The 21,882-nt window shown below is 42.7% G+C and overlaps 1 protein-coding gene across 1 annotated transcript; it reads left to right on the top strand.

Moving 5' to 3' along the window:
- Positions 1 to 2,614: 2,614 nt before the first annotated feature.
- On the top strand, positions 2,615 to 3,442 carry LOC138354703 (uncharacterized). Its single transcript, XM_069309126.1, has one exon. It carries the CDS (start codon positions 2,615 to 2,617, stop codon positions 3,440 to 3,442), a length of 828 nt encoding a protein of 275 aa, XP_069165227.1.
- Positions 3,443 to 21,882: the final 18,440 nt, after the last annotated feature.

The following is a 21,882-nucleotide window of genomic DNA, read 5'->3' on the forward strand; positions in this document are numbered from 1 at the left end:
GAAATGGCGTTTTATTACATTCAACGCTGGTTTTTTAAACAATTATTATTTAATTTATTTTAAAAAAATTTTTAGTTATTTACAAATTTATTGATTTGCATATATTTTAAAAATTATTTAATTATTTGCAAATTGTTTAGTCATTTACAAATTATTGATTGAATTACTAACAAGTTATTTATTTACTTACAATATTATTTACAAAACTTTTTAATCATTTATAGACTTATTTGCATAACTATGTCAATGAACTCTTTATAAACTTAATATTTCTTACTAATACTGTTCGTAACAAAAAACTACATTTCATGCAGGAACAGATTTACTAAGAAAACTTTTCTGTATCATATCCTAACAAAGGGTACGCTCAAAAACAGTTTATGTTACCTCTTCATATAGTTTTTAATTAATAATACAACTCATTCAACTGAAAAATTGTCAAGGGAATCTTTTCTTAACGTTTCTTAGCTAAAATCACTCTTCTTTCAACTAAAAAAATAGTCAAAGGTGTCATCTTTGTAACATTTTTTATCCAAAGACACTCATTTGTGAAGTAAGAAAAATTGTTGTGGGAATCTTCTTCAGAAGTTTCTTAACAATAGTTATTCATCGTATCTCAAAGAAAACATCCTAAGACATCTTTATATATCAAATAATACTCTCGTGACGTCTTCGTGAATTAAAGGATACATTCCAAGAGGCCTTTATCTTGGATGCTCCAAGGTATCTTTGTGTAACAATTGTACTCTCTAAGACATCTTTGTGCATTAATAGGCCCTATTCGTATCTTTATGTAACAAGCATTTCTTAAATATCTTTTCTCTGCCATTATATACTTAACTGGGTTCCTGTTCATAAAAATAACTTTCACTGGCCAGTTTCTTCATCTCTGAAGCTTACCTAGCCTGCAGAAATGCTCCAGTTTCCCTTGTTACATCTCCGATTTTATGTAAAATGTTTGTTACTTCATTCCATTCTGTCTCTCCTTATTTGCCATGTATCCACCCCCCCCCCCTCAAGCTTTAGTAAGTTGCATAGTATTACTGATCTCTCTCCCTTCAATCCTGCCTTGTACATTTTATAACTTGTGTAGATTTACAGGCAATACGTCGCTTTAATTATCGTCCTTCGATCTGAACCCTTTACTGCCTTAGTAAAGATTTAATCCGGTCTTAATCCTTTAATCTAGGTTACATTCTCTACTTGTTTAATTATTTCCTCTGTTACTTTACTCACTTCCTTTGTTGCTTTCTCTTTCTCTTCCATCATCATCTTCTATAATAACTTCATCTTTTTTGTGTACCATCTCTTACAATTGTTGAAGTTGTCTTCCCCAGGGAAGCTTCCTCTTCTTTCAGTGCCATTATTTCTTCACCCCTTGTCCTTCTCTCCTCCTCCAACTCTTATTGCATTTTTGCATTGCCTCTCACTACCTTATCCCAGCTACCCCAAACGTTTATTATGCTCTTGCACGTTATTCATGTGTTCCTCTAATGCCATTAATCTCTTCCCTATGGTTAGGATGATATCCTTTTCCCACTCCATAACTAACCTACTCATCCCCCCCTTGCTGTCCCCATGAAACTCCAGCAACACAGCAGGTACACCAGCTGAGTATGGCTTGCACTAACTGCATAACGACTCGCCCTCCCACTACACTGATAGGTGTTGTGGCAGTTCCTGGTCAGTGGTGGTATATGGGTAGGTGGTTAATGGGTCCTCTTGCCCCGCCCATGAGGTCGCGGTCGGTTGTGTCAGGTCACTCTCCACACCTTGTCCCATTAGTCATTTCACAATGAGTAACAACACTTTCTTTCAAATTCACTATTTCTGCTTTAGTTTTTTTTATTTTGCTTCTTGTCAGTTTACTAGATATTTATTCACTCGTATACATTTTTTTCACTGCTGTGTTGCCTGCTTATTAGCAACAGTGTTAAAATGTTAATAGAAAGTATTGGATCTCCCCAGCCCACATCTCCCTTAACTAGTGTTCTAGGAGATTGTCAAAATACATATGGTTAAAATTACATGTCCCAGAACAGATCCCTGGGGTATTAACTCAACTTTGGATAATCCCTCTAATACTATTTGCCTCCAGGGAGTACGGAACTAGCTGCCGTAGAGTGAAGACGTGTTGCCTGATCTCTCCGGCAGTTGGTGGGTCTCACTTTCCCCTGTATTGTGGGTTCAGTCCGTGGGCCTCGAGTTTTCTGGGCGAGCTGGCTACCCTGAGCTGGTGCTTGTGTTGTGTGAAATGCTACATATCCCTGGACGTTTATGGCGTCGAGTTGATGACAGCACGTAGGGCGATTATCAAGTTTAAAGAGGAGATGGCGTATCGGGAGTTTCTCCATCACTACGAGGGGTGGACCTTGCCCCTGCCAGATTGTGCGGGCACTGTGACCCTCTCCGATCATAGTGGTGCCCTCACTTATGTTAGTGTTCATGGGGCACCCTTGGAGTTTCCGGAGGGACTGCTGCGGCGCTACTTCGGCCAGTCTGTCCCTCCTCTCCTCCTACTTCGGCCAGTTTGGCACGGTTGTTAGTGTGCGGTTGCGCATGCTTTCCTCGGGAACACTCAAGGGTGTGCGGACGGACATTTGCACCCCTGGGTATGCGACTCCAATTGGATATTCCATCCGTGAGACTCCTGGGATACCACGTTCGGGTGTTTTACACCCTCCAGCCTTGGACGTGCTATCATTGTGGACTTTTGGGCCATCACGCTGCTGGGTGTGCTGTGCCTGCTGTTGCGTCCGTGAACTTGTTCAGTGAGGAGGATTTCCCACCGCTTCCTGTGGAGGAGGCTTTGATGGGTATGTATGTGAACATCTCTTTGGCCGATGCGGTGCCTCCTGTGTCGACTGTTGCACCTCCTGTTGTTGTCGCCTCTCCTCCGGGGCTTGTATCGCCATCAGGTGCTTGTCCTGCTCCGGTTGGTGACCCTGGAGTTCCTGTGGTTCTTCCAACTGCCTTCTGCATGGCTCCACCATCTTCGAGTTCTTCACCTGCTGCGTCTGTCCCTGCACCCTCGCCGTGTGTCCCGGCTGTGCTGGGTGCTGGGGTGGATACGGGGCCTCCTCCAGGGCCCGGTCTGGTACCCCATGTGGATGAGGATGCTGCCGTTCTACGACGAGCGTCGGTACGCCTGACTTGTGTTGCACGTGTCTCTGAGTCCACCTCCAGCTCTGATGATGTGCGGCCGGAGCCTAAGCGGTTCCCGGCATTCATCTTCTGTCTGGCTGATGTTGGCAAATTAGACGACTGTGGGTCTTCCGGCGACAGTGGGTTAGCTCCAGTTGCGTCGCATTCTACAGTGGCGGCGGAGGTGCATATGCTTGCGGATACCAGTGCCGGTGTTTCGGCCTTCTCTTCTGGTGTGGTGCCTGTGGATCATGCTTCGGGTGCGTCGCCCGCGTCGGATGGTTCAGGTACTTTGTAGGGGATGGTTTTCCATGATGAGGTTCATGGTGCACGTGATGACTTAGTGGTGGTGTTGAAAAAGGTTGCTCACTCTGAGGGTTCCATACCCCCTTCCTCGTTCCCTGCTTCCTCGGCGGCGGCTTTGACGCCTCTTCCGTCTTCGGCCGTCTCTTCTGTATCTCCTGCGGTATCGGTGGAGGTGTTACCGTCTCGGCAGCCATCGCCTTCTTCTCTTGTGCGTTCGACAGCGGGACCGTCTCGGCGGCCAATGTATGCTTCTTCAGTGTGTTCTGCTTCCTCGGAGAGGGTGTTTCGCCCTCCCCTGCCTCGTTATGCGACTTGCATCGGCGAGCTTCGGGAGTGGCCGTTTCCACCTGATTTGGTGATTCCTGAGTTTATGCAGGCCTCGCAGAGGCAGGGTGATCGTTTCCCTACCGACATGGAGTATTTGGTTTGGGAGGCCTATAAGCAGAAGTATCCTTGGGTTGAGTTCCCTGAGAAATATGTTCCTGTCTCTGAAAAATGTATTCCTCACCCGTGATTTCTTTGTTTGCTGTGTGTTGTGGTTTGTTTCCATTTGTGTGCATGATTGTTGGGTGCGGGTCGTGTGTGTGTGTATGTGGGGCGGGTGTGTTTTCCCGGTTCCTGCGTGCTCTGGTTTGTGGTTGAGGGTTTCTTAGTGTGGATTGTGTGTGTCTGTCCGGTTCCTGTGCATTCCGGTGTTTGTTCGAGTGTGTGTCTGGTTGTGGATGTCCTGTTTTTATGTTTGTGTTTTTTTCTTATTGTACTGAATGTGCGCTTATTTGTGTAGTGTTGTGTGCCCTTCGGGCTGCTAGCGTGGCCCAGCCTGTTTTTGTTCTTCTTATTATGTGTTGTGGTTGTAGTTTTCTTTTTGTTTCTGTGTTATATAATTGTATTCCCTTTCTTGTTTTATTATCATTATGTATTGGTGCCTCTCCGTGTGTGGTTTACGGGGCCTGTGGGCTCGTTTTGTATAATTATGTGCCTGTGTTTGGGATATTGGGTGAGGGTTTGGGTGCTATGTGTTGTAATGTTGTCATTACTGAACTGTATTCCTCTGTGTTTGTAATTATTGTTGTGTTTTTGTTGTCGGCCTTTCAGACCGGTGTTTTGTACTTTAGACCTTTTGTTATTTTGTAATTTAGCGAGTTTGTACTTTTGTATTCTGCTTGTTTTGTTCTAGTTTTTCTGTTTTGATTTTATTGTACTTATACGCATGCTTGCATGTAAAAATTAAAACAAAACAAAAATTGCCTCCAATTTTCAAATGATTCTTTCGAGAGAAACAGCATAATGTAACAAAGGCTCTGCAAAATCAAGGAATAAAATGCCACAATCCTTTTCACAATAAACGACAAGAATTATTTTGGAAATGAGTTTTAATTTATTTCTTGAGATTTAAAATGTGTAGTTATATAGATGAAAAAGACGGAGCTCCCAATTAGCATACGTACGCCGTTTGTGAGGAGTGCTTTTTGTTTGGCAAATAGATTAAAAGTAAACACATGAACTAACTCCTAATTATGTAGGTCTGGAACCTTTCTATCTGAATGAGAAATGAGAAGCCCACATAAGATCTAAACTCTGTGAGTGAGGTAAGCTTGATTCTGTTTTCTGCCTGGAAGCCAGAAAGCTGCGTTCACATTATGATATGTAGATTCACCTGAATTCATGAATTTGAGCAGTTTGACGATCCAATGACATTTGGCAAAAACTGAATAATTCCTGGAAGACAATTTTGTCTGTAATTAGGAAATGGTTTACATGACATTGTGAGGAACTATCAAGACTGCCGTATTTAAGTCCACAATAGGAAGATTTAAGCAGAATGAAAATCATTATTCGAGATCGACGACATTGTCGAGTCAGCGTTGACTTTATTCTGAAAGGTGATTAGTATGTTGGCAAAGTTTATAGGCGATTTCTTAGCAAAATTGTATATGACAATATCGCCCCAATAAATCGGAAACTTCTCAAGGAGTTACAAGCATGATGATTATTTCATCATTTTGTGACATGAATATATTGAGGAGAAACATTTAATCTATGAATATTCTGCTTAATCAGACACCAGAGGTGGAATTTCATACTATGCTACCGGAACTACTTCACACACCTTAACAATGTTTACTCAACTGTTCTCTCTTCAAATTGCTGGAGTTGATGGTAGACTAGCCAGGAAAGTTTGTGTGAGCAGAAACAGTATTATTGTAAGCTCTTGAAAAATAGAGCGGACACAGCCATTAACAACGCTGAGAAGTCTCAGATACTAGTAAAGTCTTAGTGAAGTATTACCTATATATGCAGATTCTGATTGGAACATTAAACTCACAGGTATGAGAAACTAATCTAATTCACACCGAATAACCATTCTCTTAACAATATGTAGTAAGGAATGAGTGTCATAATTGAAAGTCAGTCTCTCTCTCTCTCTCTCTCTCTCTCTCTCTCCCTCTCTCCCTCTCTCCCTCTCCCTCTCTCTCTCTCTCCCTCTCTCCCTCTCTCCCTCTCCCTCTCTCTCTCTCTCTCTCTCTCTCTCTCTCTCTCTCTCTCTCTCTCTCTCTCTCTCTCTCTCTCTCTCTCTCTCTCTCTCACTCTCTCTCTCACTCTCTCTCTCACTCTCTCTCTCTCTCTCTCTCTCTCTCTCTCTCTCTCTCTCTCTCTCTCTCTCTCTCTCTCTCTCTCTCTCTCTCTCTCTCTCTCTCTCTCTCTCTCTCTCTCTCTCTCTCTCTCTCTCTCTCTCTCTCTCTCTCTCTCTCTCTCTCTCTCTCTCTCTCTCTCTCTCTCTCTCTCTCTCTCTCTCTCTCTCTCTCCCTCTCTCCCTCTCTCTCTCTCTCTCTCTCTCTCTCTCTCTCTCTTGTAACAGTTTAGCTGTTTATATGAACCTAATTGACTGATCCTTCTCACAGTCATTTAACTTAATTACATTGGATCATTAACGTGGACGGTGGTGGTGGCGTTGAAAATTCTAGTGAATAAGCTTGGGGTAAAGCCCAAGGCTTGGTGAGTTGCTTCTAGCTGATAGGAGCAGTGTTCTTGTAGCCGTGGCACCTGGTGATCACACACCAAGTGTACAAGGAAGCTCTGGGGGGGGGGGACTACAAGTATAACAGGGTAAACAGTTAGCATTAGTACCGTTAACTAACGACCAGCTAATACAGAGTAAGTGACGTTAAGGTAACTTCAAGTCGAGTCTGTGACGTAGAGAGGAGAGGTTTTTCAGTATGTGTCCATTACACGCACACACACACACACACACACCTGATTACATTACACACACACACACACACACACAATTATAGACCTGTATCATTGACAAGTGTAATAGTCAAAATATTGGTAAAAATAATTAAAACTAAATGGATAGAACACCTGGAGAGAAATGATATAATATCAAACAGACAGTATGGTTTTCGATCTGGAAGATCCTGTGTATCGAATTTACTCAGTTTCTATGATCGAGCAACAGAGATATTACAGGAAAGAGATGATTGGGTTGACTGCATCTATCTGGACCTAAAAAAGGCTTTCGACAGAGTTCCACATAAGAGGTTGTTCTGGAAACTGGAAAATATTGGAGGGGTGACAGGTAAGCTTCTAACGTGGATGAAAAATTTTCTGACTGATAGAAAAATGAGGGCAGTAATCAAAGGCAATATATCGGACTGGAGAAATGTCACAAGTGGAGTACCACAGGGTTCAGTTCTTGTACCAGTGATGTTTATTGTCTACATAAATGATCTACCAGTTGGTATACAAAATTATATGAACATGTTTGCTGATGATGCTAAGATAATAGGAAGGATAAGAAATTTAAATGATTGGCATGCCCTTCAAGAAGACCTGGACAAAATAAGTATATGGAGCACCACTTGGCAAATGGAATTTAATGTTAATAAATGCCATGTTATGGAATGTGGAATAGGAGAACATAGACCCCACACAACCTATATATTATGTGAGAAATCTTTACAGAATTCTGATAAGCAAAGTGATCTAGGGGTGGTTCTAGATAGAAAACTATCACCTGAGGACCACATAAAGAATATTGTGCGAGGAGCCTATGCCACGCTTTCTAACTTCAGAATTGCTTTTAAATACATGGATGGCGATACACTAAAGAAATTGTTCATGACTTTTGTTACGCCAAAGCTAGAATATGCAGCGGTTGTGTGGTGCCCATATCTTAAGAAGCACATCAACAAACTGGAAAAGGTGCAAAAACATGCACCTAATTGGATATATATATATATATATATATATATATATATATATATATATATATATATATATATATATATATATATATATATATATATATATATATATATATATATATATATATATATATATATATATATATATATATATATATATATATATATATATATATATATATATATATATATATATATATATGTTGTTTGGTCCGGCGAGGGGGGTTCACCCATGTGTGCCACCCAGTGTTTATTGAAATATATTTCGGAAAAACAAACAAAAATCAGCAATCATGTTTAGAGTCATTAGAGCTGACAGTGTGTAAGAGTACAATTATATGGTTCATTCACCATTGTGCAGTGATATACAAGAAAATTATAACAGTGTTTAAGCGTCACTCCTCCCACCCTTCTCCCTCAAGCCGAGCGGTGGCCCGTCAACTCCCCTCCTCCTCCCCGCCCACTGTTCCTCCGACACCCCATCACCCAGCCTACTCTGTGCCCGGGTGTCTCCCACCCACCTATTCACCGTCTACACTGTGCGTGTTGCAGATATGTGTTATCCTCCATGCACCCAGATATGGCACAGGTCACAGCAAGCATTCAGGTTCCTCCGAAAAAGGAGGGAGAGACACAAGTACTCATACGAGTGGTGAGTGTGAGGGACAGCTAGCCACCCCTCCTGCCACCACCCGTGTCCACCCCTGCCGCCACCACCCGTGTCCACCCTCCCACGCCGGCCGATGTCTCAGCTCGCCCGGGGGATGGGGGGGACTGCCCCAGCTAACCAGGAACCCGTCAGCCAAGAACAGGGTCCTGGGGACAGTGCACCCGGAGGGGCACCCAGAGGACCCAGAGGAACGTGTTGGGTTTGTGACGAATCTCACAAACTTAGAAGCGATGGAACCCCTACGTCAGCACAACAATTGCGAGGGTTCATGGATGGAACCTGTAGAGAGGGAAGGCCCCCAGGTCACCCCGGCACCTCCCACACATCCCAGCAAACTTCATGTCATCAGATGACCTCCTGGGGGCCATCAAAGCATCCACCACCAGAACTCTTCCCCACATTCCTAAAGCAGCGCGCCCATTTGCAGCAGGGAAGTATACAGACCTGCTCAGGAAAGTGAATGAACAGTCTGAAAATCTTAATGCCGTGGCCACCATTAAAGCATGGCATAACTTGCTCCTGCTTGGCAATATTTGCTTAGGCGTACCTGCAAGAGGAGGCAAATCACTAGCCTCATCAGTCACTAGGGCAATAAATAATTTCCCCAGAGCTGACAGCTTGATCTCCATCCCTCCTCAACGCAAAAACTGTCGTGGCAGACCGAAGAGTTCTAATGACAATTGTAAGCTTGGACCACAAGTGACCAAAAAAATTGAGTAGTCCAACACAGTAGGGGCAATTAGGTTACTTACAAGTGGAGAAACAATCGCACCTAGAAATACTGCAACTGCCGACTCACTGAGAGAGAAGCACCCTCCCAGAGTACCATGGGAACCCACTGCTCGGGACACAAATGTCCCAGACATGGGACCTCTATTCCTCCAAGCGTCAGAGGTATACAAAGCTATCATGTCATTTCCGCCAGGCTCAGCAGGGGGATACACTGGAGTAAGATCTCAGCACCTCAAGGAGATGGTAAACCCAGTTCTCGGCGAAGTTGCTGAGACACTACTGTCAGAGGTCATGAAGGTTGTCAACGACTGCCTCTCTGGGCTGATCCCAGGTAGAATTAAACCCTTCTTCGGAGCATCCCTTTGTGCCCTTAAGAAGAAGGATGGTGGAGTCAGACCCATTGCCGTGGGTAACACACTTCGGCGCCTTGTTGCTAGGGCAGCTGTCAGAAAAATTAGCATAGAAGCTGCAACGATGATCCGTCCCCATCAACTGGGTTTTGGTGTCCCCCATGGCTGTAAAGCAGCAGCTTGTGCAGCACGAGCCTATATCAAGGACCTCCCAGAAAATAAGGCATTAATTAAATTAGACCCTAAAAATCCCTTCAACCAGGTAAAAAGGGATGTGGTACTGGAAGCAGTTCGAACAAGCTTTCCTTGTTCATTCTTCGTCTCAGCAGGGTACAGTAGGGAATCGACACTGTTGTTTGCCGAACATAGAGTTGTTTCCACAGAAGGTGTCCAGCAAGGAAACCCACTTGCCCCTTTCCTTTTCTGCATGGCTGTTAAAGAGGTCACAATCAGGTTGTCCAGCGAATTCAACATCTGGTTCCTGGACGATGGCACCCTGGCAGGGACACAGGAATCCTGCTTGGAGATCTACAGCTAGTGAAATCTAAGGGAGAGAAGTTAGGCCTTACCCTAAACCCATCAAAGTGTGAAATCATCTCATCCAGCCAACCAATTATAGATGTAGTACGAATCTTATTGCCACAGTGATCGCTCCCACCAACAGTGTGCTGCTAGGGGCGCCTCTGGGACTGAGCGCCATTGAGGTAATCCTTGAAGAAAAGCTGAACGACCTGAGGAGAATGGAGGAAAGAATAGGGGCTTTGGACGCTCACGATGCTTTGTACCTTCTCACAAGGTGCCTGACTTTGTCCAGACTTATCTATTTCCTAAGTTGTGCTCCTTCCTTCGACAGCCCAAAATTAACGGAATATGACTCACTCCTAAAGTCAATAACTATGAAAGTGTTAAATCTCTCCCTGCAAGATGACCAATGGGACAAAGCAATGCTCCCAGTTATACTCGAGGGTATAGGTATTCGCAAGGCGACACAGTTAGCATTGCCGGCATTCTTATCCTCGACCAGTGTTACACGTGATTCAGTGAATGAAATACTACAAGAATACCTAAAGAACTTCACTGGGGACTCAAGATCCCAAATTTGCAGAAGGATCTGGTCAGTGGGACACTCTTGCCAACTCTCACTCTCGACCAACCCTCCACCAACCCAGCTCTCACCCTCGACTAAAACGGGATAGCCCCATAGCCAGAACATCGCCAAAGCATTGCTGGAGGCAGCTTCTGGGAAGGACAGAGCACGTCTCCTAGCTGTGTAAGCCCCCCATGCCGGAGACTTCCTGTTGTCAGTCCCTAATTCCGCCTTGGGTACCCACCTGGACCATTGGGCGGTATGTATTGGTGTTGCCCTGCGCCTTGCTGCCCCTATCTCCACCGAACACTGGTGCATTTGCAGCCATGCACGGGCAGACCAATACGGCAGCCATGGTCTCATTTGTCGTAAGACACAGGGTAAGATTGCCAGACATGAAGCAGTCAATGACATCATCAAGAGAAGTTTGGCTACAGCTGGGTGTCCAGCACAAAGGGAACCTCAGTTGTGCAGACCTGACAACAGCCAAAAATGCCCAGATGGAGTCACACTGCAGCCATGGAGGGAAGGTAAACAGGGATTGAGATTACATGTGTGCGTCTACATTGGCTGATACCTATCTACCTTACGGCACAGCTGAGGTAGGGCTGGGGGGCAGCAACCTTCAGGAATACCCAGAAAACCAACAAGTACAGAGTCCTAGTACGTTGTTACAGGTTCATGCCGATAGGCTCTGAGACTTTAGGCACCTGGGGTAAATGTGCACTTAGTTCTTAAAGGAGGTGCGCGAGGATCTCACTGGGAAAACTAAAGACTCACAAGCAGCCAGTTTCCTGTTCCAGCGCCTCAGTGTCGCAGTTCAGAGAGGAAATGCATGCTGTATCCTGAGTACGCACCTAACCTCTGAGGAGCTGGACAAGATCTTTGAACACTGATTGTTATATTATTATATATATATATATATATATATATATATATATATATATATATATATATATATATTAGTATATTTTGGTAGCAGTCTTTCCTGTAGACATATATTATTAAATATGACCGAAAAAGTAAGATTAATAATTCTAACACGAATTTTCTCTATCTTTCGTACATTTCTTTTCACTGTTGGTGGTAATTCAAAAATCAATTCTCCAAAATTCATTTTTATTTCTAGTCTGACGCGACACTTGAGCGCGTTTCGTAAAACTTATTACATTTTCAAAGACTTTAGTTTACACATACACAACTGAATAGAACTTACACATCTCCGATTTGTTTATATCTACATTTGAGTGAGGTGGATGGGGTGAGGTGGCATTAATAGGGTATTAATTTCATCAACACAAGACAGAACACAAAACAATGGGTATTGAATGGAAGTGATTGTAGAAAGCCTATTGGTCCATATTTCTTGATGCTTCTATATTGGAGCGGAGTCTTGAGGTGGGTAGAATATAGTTGTGCATTAATTGGCTGTTAATTGCTGGTGTTGACTTTTTAATGTGTAGTGCCTCGCAAACGTCAAGCCGCCTGCTATCGCTGTATCTATCGATGATTTATGTGTTGTTTACTAGGATTTCTCTGGCGATGGTTTGGTTGAGGGAAGAGATTATATGTTCCTTAATGGAGCCCTGTTGCTTATGCATCGTTAAACGCCTAGAAAGAGATGTTGTTGTCTTGCCTATATACTGGGTTTTTTGGAGCTTACATTCCCCAAGAGGGCATTTGAAGGCATAGACGACGTTGGTCTCTTTTAAAGCGTTCTGTTTTGTGTCTGGAGAGTTTCTCATGAGTAGGCTGGCCGTTTTTCTGGTTTTATAGTAGATCGCCAGTTGCATCCTCTGATTTTTGTCTGTAGGGATAACGTTTCTATTAACAATATCTTTCAGGACCCTTTCCTCCGTTTTATGAGCTGTGGAAAAGAAGTTCCTGTAAAATAGTCTAATAGGGGGTATAGGTGTTATGTCAGTTGTCTCTTCAGAGGTTGCATGGCGTTTCACTTTCCTTCTTATGATGTCTTCGACGAAACCATTGGAGAAGCCGTTGTTGACTAGGACCTGCCTTACCCTACAGAGTTCTTCGTCGACTTGCTTCCATCCTGAGCTGTGGCTGAGAGCACGGTCGACATATGCGTTAACAACACTCCTTTTGTACCTGTCTGGGCAGTCGCTGTTGGCATTTAGGCACATTCCTATGTTCGTTTCCTTAGTGTAGACTGCAGTGTGGAAACCTCCGCTCTTTTCCATGACTGTTACATCTAGAAAGGGCAGCTTCCCATCCTTTTCCATCTCGTAAGTGAAACGCAGCACAGAACTCTGCTCAAACGCCTCCTTCAGCTCCTGCAGATGTCTGACATCAGGTACCTGTGTAAAAATGTCGTCAACATACCTGCAGTATATGGCCGGTTTCAAGTTCATGTCGACTAAGACTTTTTGCTCGATGGTACCCATGTTGAAGTTTGCAAACAGGACACCTAGGGGAGAACCCATGGCGACCCCATCTACTTGCTTATACATGTGCCCATCCGGGCTCAAGAAGGGTGCCTCTTTAGTACAAGCTTGGAGTAGTTTCCTTAGAATATTTTCTGGTATTTACCCATTATATAGGCAAGACAACAACATCTCTTTCTAGGCGTTTAACGATGCATAAGCAACAGGGCTCCATTAAGGAACATATAATCTCTTCCCACAACCAAACCATCGCCAGAGAAATCCTAGTAAACAACACAGAAATCATCGATAGATACAGCGATAGCAGGCGGCTTGACGTTTGCGAGGCACTACACATTAAAAAGTCAACACCAGCAATCAACAGCCAATTAATGCACAACTATATTCTACCCACCTCAAGACTCCGCTCCAATATAGAAGCATCAAGAAATATGGACCAATAGGCTTTCTACAATCACTTCCATTCAATACCCATTGTTTCGTGTTCTGTCTTGTGTTGATGAAATTAATACCCTATTAATGCCACCTCACCCCATCCACCTCACTCAAATGTAGATATAAACAAATCGGAGATGTGTAAGTTCTATTCAGTTGTGTATGTGTAAACTAAAGTCTTTGAAAATGTAATAAGTTTTACGAAACACGCTCAAGTGTCGCGTCAGACTAGAAATAAAAATGAATTTTGGAGAATTGATTTTTGAATTACCACCAACAGTGAAAAGAAATGTACGAAAGATAGAGAAAATTCGTGTTAGAATTATTAATCATACTTTTTCGGTCATATTTAATAATATATATATATATATATATATATATATATATATATATATATATATATATATATATATATATATATATATATATATATATATATATATATATATATATTGTGACGGTAATCTCTTTCAAGAGAGATTGAGCCTGCTCTTCCGTACATAAAGTTACTCATATATATACAACAATAAGATGCTACCTTCAAGATACGTATACCAGTAGCACAAAACGTTTGAACCAGGGGTACAACGTACCCTAAACTCGCTCCACTCCACACTCCCTCCTGCTGGCTCGCCACCGTCGTCAACCACCAAACTATCACTCCAAGCCAGCGCTCTTCCCAATTGGTGGATCGACGACTGTACTCGACGCCAGCGCCATCTACACCCCCATATAAATAGATGTGCACAAGCTGTGGAATTCAGAATATCCTAGTGCTCTAAGAGTTGACATCTCTCTCTGGCATACTAAGCTCTCTGGCTCTGTATTCTAAGGGAGGTCTCAGCCAAAGCCAATATTCTCAGCACCATTTACAATTTTGTCTAACGTAACCACTATTTTATTTTATATTGTGTTCTTGCATTTATCTCTGTATTTTGATTGCACTGTACATTGCCATGGGACTTGTCTTTCTTTTTATTTGTGTTTAAAGTAAATTAAAGTTTCATTTTTATATGATTTGTTTTACATGTTCCTCCCTCTCACTTACCACAGGAAACAAGCCAAGCAGTCAACATTTTTGTTTTTCTTTTTTTCTTCTCTAAATGTGATTAGGCATTAACATCAGCCAAGTGAGGACTGCATTACCATCTACACTTTCCCGTTATATTTTATGGGTGCCTGTCCGGGAGCGTCACTCAGGTAATGCTTCTAGATTAACAGTTCAATTTGTGGTTAGTGAACTTGGCTTTGTGCACTTTGCTTTGTCACTAATTTTCATAACTTTAATTTTTTTGTGCTGTGTATTTGCTTTAAGAGTTGCATATTACGATTGTTGGATGACTTTGGATTACGTGGTGACTAGTGGCCATAGTCACTCTCTTAATTGGTTGTTCATCTCTTGGTGTTATTACTCGTGTATCCACCTTATATTACTCGTATATCCACCACTTTCGTCCCCAGGATATTTCTCAATTTCGGCAAATCATCCCCTTTGGTACCCTGGTACCTTGGTTTGTCTTCGGGACACGTACTCTATCTTCTGCAATCCGACCGAAGGAGGATAGAGAGGGCCATAGTTCCTCTATCACGGACTACGCTGTTGAGTTGGGACCTTAACAGCAGTTCTCGTCACAAAGTTGACACTTACACTCCTGAAAGTCGGTCAGAGATCATGATACTTACACAGGTAGGGAATTAGCTATCTTTTTCAAAGCACAAAGAATGCTAACTCTAAGTGTCATTTAGTTGAGAAGGAAACCCCTTGCTTCTGTCCTATAGAGACCCGGCAAGGTATCCCTACATTTTTGGACTACCCATTAACTTTTGAAATTAGTAAAGTTTCATTTGTGTTTTGAAGCTTTTAATGTTTCATTCTTTTCAGTAGGATTTTTCTTGCCCTTATTCTCGTATACTGAGTACCGGGTACAAGATTATCCTGCGCTTTGATTAATTAACATCTTAATATTAACGTTAATTGTTTTACATTAACGCTTGAATTCCCACAGGATAGTCACCAGTTGCCACGTCATCCTGCTACTGACACTTAGCATATCACAGGTATATTCGTTGTACATTTATTTGCTATTTCAAAATGTTTCGCCTCTCAGCATTCCGTAATGATCCAGCAAGTGAAGTAGGGAACTTAATTCGTGCCAGAAGGACCGAATTACAAACTCTTGCACACGAGTATCAACTAGATGTTCCCTATGGAGCCAACAAAAATGAAATTCACAACCTTATCCTGGACCACCTTGTGGTGTTTGTGTGTTACTGAGGAAGTCTTGGTTGTGAGGTTGATATAAAGCCATTGCTTGGTTACTGACTTTAATACTTAAACTGATACATGACTAGCAGCTTCCAAGCTGGTGGCGTCCTGTACGCTTTCTTGCTTACCTCTCTCACTGGCGTCTGAGCCACAACACATACAAACGGATGGTACCGTTTTCTATGAACATGACATCCCTCCTTTTCTTTAAAAAGAATGAATACATGATGTCTACCATGCTTGTAGCACAAAGCAAAGTTATTAACACAAAGTAAGTTATTAACATATCAAGAGATATTGCATGCATTTAACATTAATTAAGCACACAAAGAATTTAAACAACTTAATCTTTACCACACAGGATTTCAATGTTAAAAATACAAATGCAATGTTAAACAAAAATGAAAGAAACTGTAATACAAAGTTACAAAATATTGAATGAGAGATCTGAATTATTCAAACAATATTAAATTTAGTTTAGCATAATCAGTAAATACTTTGCATTACATAGGAACACAATTAATCATCAAATTGCGTAGTGCGTTTAACATGACGTTTAGGACGAGAGTCCCCAAATACAAGAATATCCCTTGATGAATTGTTTGTTGGGTTATAAGTCATTTTTTCTTTTTTTTTTGTACGACTTTGCACTTCATCATTTTCTACACTAGTTGGAATCACTTTGAAATAAGCCATATTACGTGTTATACTATGATCTCTATTACTCGCTGTTACCATAGTTCCTTTTACACTAATCACTTTATATGGTTTTGTATCATACAGCATATCTAACTTTCCCTCTTTTTTCTTTTTAACGAGAACAGTGTCTCCAACCTTTATGACTTGTTCCTTTGCACGTTGATCATGAGCAATTTTCATTTTGCCCTTGGCTAGTGCATCCTTCTGAGCGAGACGTTTATCCGTCACCTCAGCTGGCATGACAGATAGTGCGATCCTCATAGGACGTCCAAATAAGAGTTCGCCAGGCGACTTGCCAGTGTTCCATGTGGTGTTGCACGGTAGTTCCTGAGAAAAGCATACATAGCTTGTTTCCAGGATCGTCCTTCGGCATGAGCACAGCGTACCGCTTTCATGAGAGGTTGCATGAATCTCTCAACTTCTCCATTTGCTTGAGGATGTAGTGGCATCACACGGCGGTGTTTGAATCCAATATGCTCAGCAAAGTTGACGAAGTCTTGTCCATTGAATGGCGGTCCATTGTCCGTCTTGACAACTTCAGGAATGCCAAAGTTTGAAAAGATCTTGTCGAGTTTCGGGATGACAGCCTTTGCAGATGTGGAAGTGATGATTTCTACTTCTGGATAACGTGAGTGATCATCAATGACTACCATCAAGTACTCTCCAGTTGGTAGCGGTCCGCAGAAGTCCATCGATACTTCCGTCCATGGTGCAGCAGGTAGTGGTGAAGGTTGTAGAGGTGTTGGTCTTGAAGTATCCACTGCAGCTTGGCAAGGGACACAGGCATCATGCATATCCTTTGCTTGACGATAAATGCCAGGAAACCACGCCTTTTCTCGTAGCAGCTGTTTGGTCCTAACAAGACCTTGGTGTCCTTGATGTGCAAGTTTCAGAGCACGTTGCTGGAGAACAGCTGGAATGACAATACGAGTACCTCACAGCATGGTGTCGCGTTGTTGCATAACACTTAATTCTGTCTGGATGCGTTAAAGTGCTTTGAATGCATCTTGGTCAACTCCTGAGGGTGGGATGCGTGGAAACTTTTTCTTAGTCAATGCATCCACTGTTGCTTGCAGAGTTGGGTCCTCTAAGGTTGTAGTACGGATTTCATAAAGAGTGAGAGCCTTAGGGACTGCGTCACAGGTTACAGAGCGTACATATTCCTCGGCAACTTGAATTACATCTGGGTTAATGTGCAGCTGAACTTTGCTATCAGTATAACAATCTGTAGGTTCAAATCGATCAAAAAATTCAGCAACAATAGCATCAACATTGTTTGCAGATTCCACTGCTACAGCATTAGAAAGCTGAAGTAGCCCCAATTTGGTTGAAGTCTTGTAACTGAGTAGGGACTCCTTTGCATTCCTAACAACATGGAATGTAGTAGTGAGCATTGCATTTTTTTTACTTTATCTCTGCAGTGAAAGTTCCAATCACTGGCAAGGCTACCTTTGAAGCATACGCAGTGGCTTTGCCATTGTAGTTTTCAAGCTTTGGAACTGTTTTTTAAATTTCTCGGTGGCATTCAGCAATGGTGTCAATGTTTGATCCAGTGTCAATGAGAACTTTGAGACAAATACCAGCAATGTATACTATAGTCTCTGGGTTGTTTGGAAGATCATTCCATTCTGTGATTGCTTGTACTCCATAAGTATAATCACATTCACTGTCATCTGAGACTGGTTGTAATGAAATGTTGTCTTGTACATTATTAACATTCTGGATATGAGGTACAATATTGTGTTTGCCACCTCGACTCCTATGACCTGATCCTCGTACAGTGCTTTTATTCACTGACTGTGGTTTCTTTAGTGCGGAACGACACATAGCACCAAAATGACCTAGTTTTCCACACTCATAGCACTTCTTACCTTGAGCAGGACAAACATTACCTTGGTGTGGGTAGTCTCCTCCACAATTGTAACATTTATTGTTGACACCCTCTGATGTGGGTCGTTGTGACTGCTTGAGTCTTGTTCCTTGACCCCATTTGTGATGTGGTTTTCGACTCAATTTGCTGTTAGGTTTGCCATGACATCTTTTATGATCACGGTGTCCTTCCTGAATCTTGCATACCTCATCACTGTTAGTTATCAATGGCAGAATCGTTGTTGGCACTGCACCCCATGATACAAGCATCACGTGCACCATCTTCCATTCGACGAGCCATATCCAGTATCTTGGTAAGAGAACTTTCATCATCAACAAGTTCTAGAGCTCTTCGACGGAGACGTGTAGATGTGCATGTTTCAATTATTTGCTGTTTGATTTCTTTGTCAACATCAGCAAACTCACAATGGGCTGCTAAACCCTGCAGACGTGTGTGGTATTGATCAACGGTTTCATTAGAGAGTTGTCTGGCTCTCCTGAAATGCATTATTTCCATTGCAGTATTTTGTCTTGGTTTGAAGTGCTCAGTTAATTTGGCTTTGGCAGTGTCATAACCTTTAGCACCACCAGTGTCTTTCAGTGTGTCAAAAATGTCACAAACTCTATCACCTGCATAATGAAGTAGAAAGGCACGCTTTCTTTCAGCACTTTTGATGTCTGAAACTATCAACAAATTTTCAAACCTTTTAAGCCATTTGGTCCACCTCTGTGACAGGTTTGTCTGGTCACAGTCAGGATCAAATGCAGGAAACTGAGGTATATTTGCCATTTTTACTGTATAAATGTAAACTTATCACATAAATGTTCCTCAGAATATTAAACACTTACTGCACTGTATATGTTAGTTAAGAATTCACTGTAATTACTTTAATTTTGCAAAGCACACAAGCATTTTAATGCAAAAGTTCACAACAGTGCACAATATAGCAGCAACTGACTTCTTACCTAGCCCTTGTGTACATGTGTTGTTCCTACTCACAGCAGCAGCACAGCAGTTGTCAGCAGTCGGCACAGCAGTAGTTAGCAGTTGGTACAGCATTGGTACAGCAGTTGGTACAGCAGTTGTCAGCAGTTGGTACAGCAGTTGTCGGCACAGCAGTAGTTAGCAATTGGTACAGCATTGGTACAGCAGTTGGTACAGCAGTTGTCAGCAGTTGGTACAGCAGTTGTCAGCAGTTGGCACAGCAGTAGTTAGCAGGTGGTACAGCATTGGTACAGCAGTTGGTACAGCAGTTGTCAGCAGTTGGCACAGCAGTCAGTTCACAGCGTGAAGAATTGTAGCACAGAGCACGTTTCGTATACTATACATCAGGTTTTGTATACAGCATCAAAGCGTCGTTTCGTACACAGCGTCGGCAGATTCCTCAGTACACAGCTTCAGTCAGCACAGCTTGGGTAGCACATAGCATTGGTTTGCACATAGCATTGGTTAGCACACAGCAATGGTTAGCACACAGCATTGGTTAGCACACAGCATTGGTTAGCATACAGCATCGGGTATGGTGCTCACAGACAGCTTCTCTTCCTCCTCCGGGTGAGACAGTATGCTCCTTCCTTGTGTGTGAAGCTCAAGACATACCTGCGTTCACAGTTCATCCTCGTCGCCAGTGTGGTGTTTGTGTGTTACTGAGGAAGTCTTGGTTGTAGGGTTGGTATAAAGCCATTGCTTGGTTACTGACGTTTTTTTTTTTTTTTTTTTTTGAGATATATACAAGAGTTGTTACATTCTTGTACAGCCACTAGTACGCGTAGCGTTTCGGGCAAGTCCTTAATCCTACGGTCCCTGGAATACGATCCCCTGCCGCGAAGAATCGTTTTTTCATCCAAGTACACATTTTACTGTTGCGTTAAACAGAGGCTACAGTTAAGGAATTGCGCCCAGTAAATCCTCCCCGGCCAGGATACGAACCCATGACATAGCGCTCGCGGAACGCCAGGCGAGTGTCTTACCACTACACCACCGAGACTGCTATAATACTTAATACGTTAATACTTAAACTGATACATAACTAGCAGCTTCCAAGCTGGTGGCGTCCTGTACGCTTTCTTGTTTACCTCTCTCTCTGGCGTCTGAGCCACAACACATACAAACGGATGGTACCGTTTTCTATGAACATGACACACCTCTTAGATGAAGGAATTATAGACTCTGATACTCACGAAAACTATTCTATTGCAGATAGGCGTGCTCTGGCAGCCATGAAGTTAAAGCTCGAACTAGCGAAAATAGAGCGGGAACAACAAAAAGAAGCTCTACAACAAAAGAAGGAAGAGGCTGCCATAAAGAAAGAAGAACAGGAACGCGAGGCGGCCCTGGAGAAAGAAACTCTACAACGAAGGGAACGTGAGGCTGCCCTAAAGAAAGAAGAACAAGAACATGAGGATGCCCTAAAGAAAGAAGAGGCTGCCCTACTGCGTGAGCAGGAGAGAGAGCAGCTTGAAGCAAGAAAACTTCACCTGGAGATGCAACGTGAGCAAGATAAACGGCAAGCTGAGAGTGTTTTAGAATATCGTCGACAAGAACTCAACTTGGAAACTACGCACCATACTCAGCGCCAACAAGTTACAGCCAGTCTTCCGGTAAGCTTTAACATCTCCCACGCAAGTAAGTTAATGCCACCATTCGTTGAGTCAGAAGTCGATGTATTTTTTACTACTTTTGAGGTCCTAGCTGACAAACTTAAATGGCCTGAAGATCATTGGTCTACACTTCTCCGAGTACATCTCACAGGTAGAGCTGCGATTACTCTCGGTACCTTAGCGTCGGCGAATGACTACCAGACCCTGAAGCAAGCTGTTCTAGATGCCTACCTTCTCTCCACCGAAAGCTACAGACGAAAATTCCGAGATTATATAAAGGCAAGTAGTACCACTTTTCTAGAATTTGCCAATACAAAGAAGAGATATTTTATGAAATGGCTGGAAGCAGCCCATGTTTCTACCTTTTCAGAACTTGTCAACCTAATTTTGGTCGAAGAATTCTTTCGACGTATTCCTGCTCCCATCCGTCTTTATTTAGCGGATAAGGAAGAAACCGACTACATCAGATGCACTAAGTCGGCTGATGCCTATAATCTTATACACAAGGTACCGACTGACGTATCTTCCAGTAAGAAATCTTGGTCTGATTACGACAAAGTGAGTACCCATCAAGCTACCTCTCAACTGTATTGTAGGTATTGCAAGATCTATGGACATACCGTAGACAGATGTGCAAGAGCCCAATACAAAGGCTCTAGTGAAACTCCTAAACCCAAACCTACTCCTCCAAAGTCTGGTAAGCCTGTGATGAATGTTGGTGTTAATGTTAATGATCTTTCTCTCTTCAGAAAACACCTGTATCCTGGAACTGTCTCTGTCAACAGTATAGATTCGGAAGGACGTTTCAAATTGAAGATCTTGAGGGACACAGCGCTCTTCAGGCAATAATATTGAAATCGGCTGTACCTAACATCACCTACACCGGGGAAACCGTCCTTATCACTGACCTCACTGCTACCACTCCGTATCCACTCGCCAGAGTCCACCTGGATTGTCCTTTCGTGACCGGTGAAGTCAAAGTCGCCATCAGAGAAAAGCCTTTTCCCATGTCTGGAGTGCAACTTCTCCTGGGCAATGACCGAAGATCTGCAACCTACCAACCTGATCATCATGGACAAACCCCAGGTATGTGGCTCTGTAGTGGAC

The sequence above is a fragment of the Procambarus clarkii genome, chromosome 6, assembly GCF_040958095.1.
Source record: "Procambarus clarkii isolate CNS0578487 chromosome 6, FALCON_Pclarkii_2.0, whole genome shotgun sequence".
NCBI classification, from domain to species: Eukaryota; Metazoa; Arthropoda; class Malacostraca; order Decapoda; family Cambaridae; genus Procambarus; species Procambarus clarkii.

What these genes read in the sequence shown, in the direction of transcription:
- LOC138354703 (XM_069309126.1), top strand. Translation starts at nt 2,615, where the DNA reads ATGCGACTCCAATTGGATATTCCATCCGTGAGACTCCTGGGATACCAC.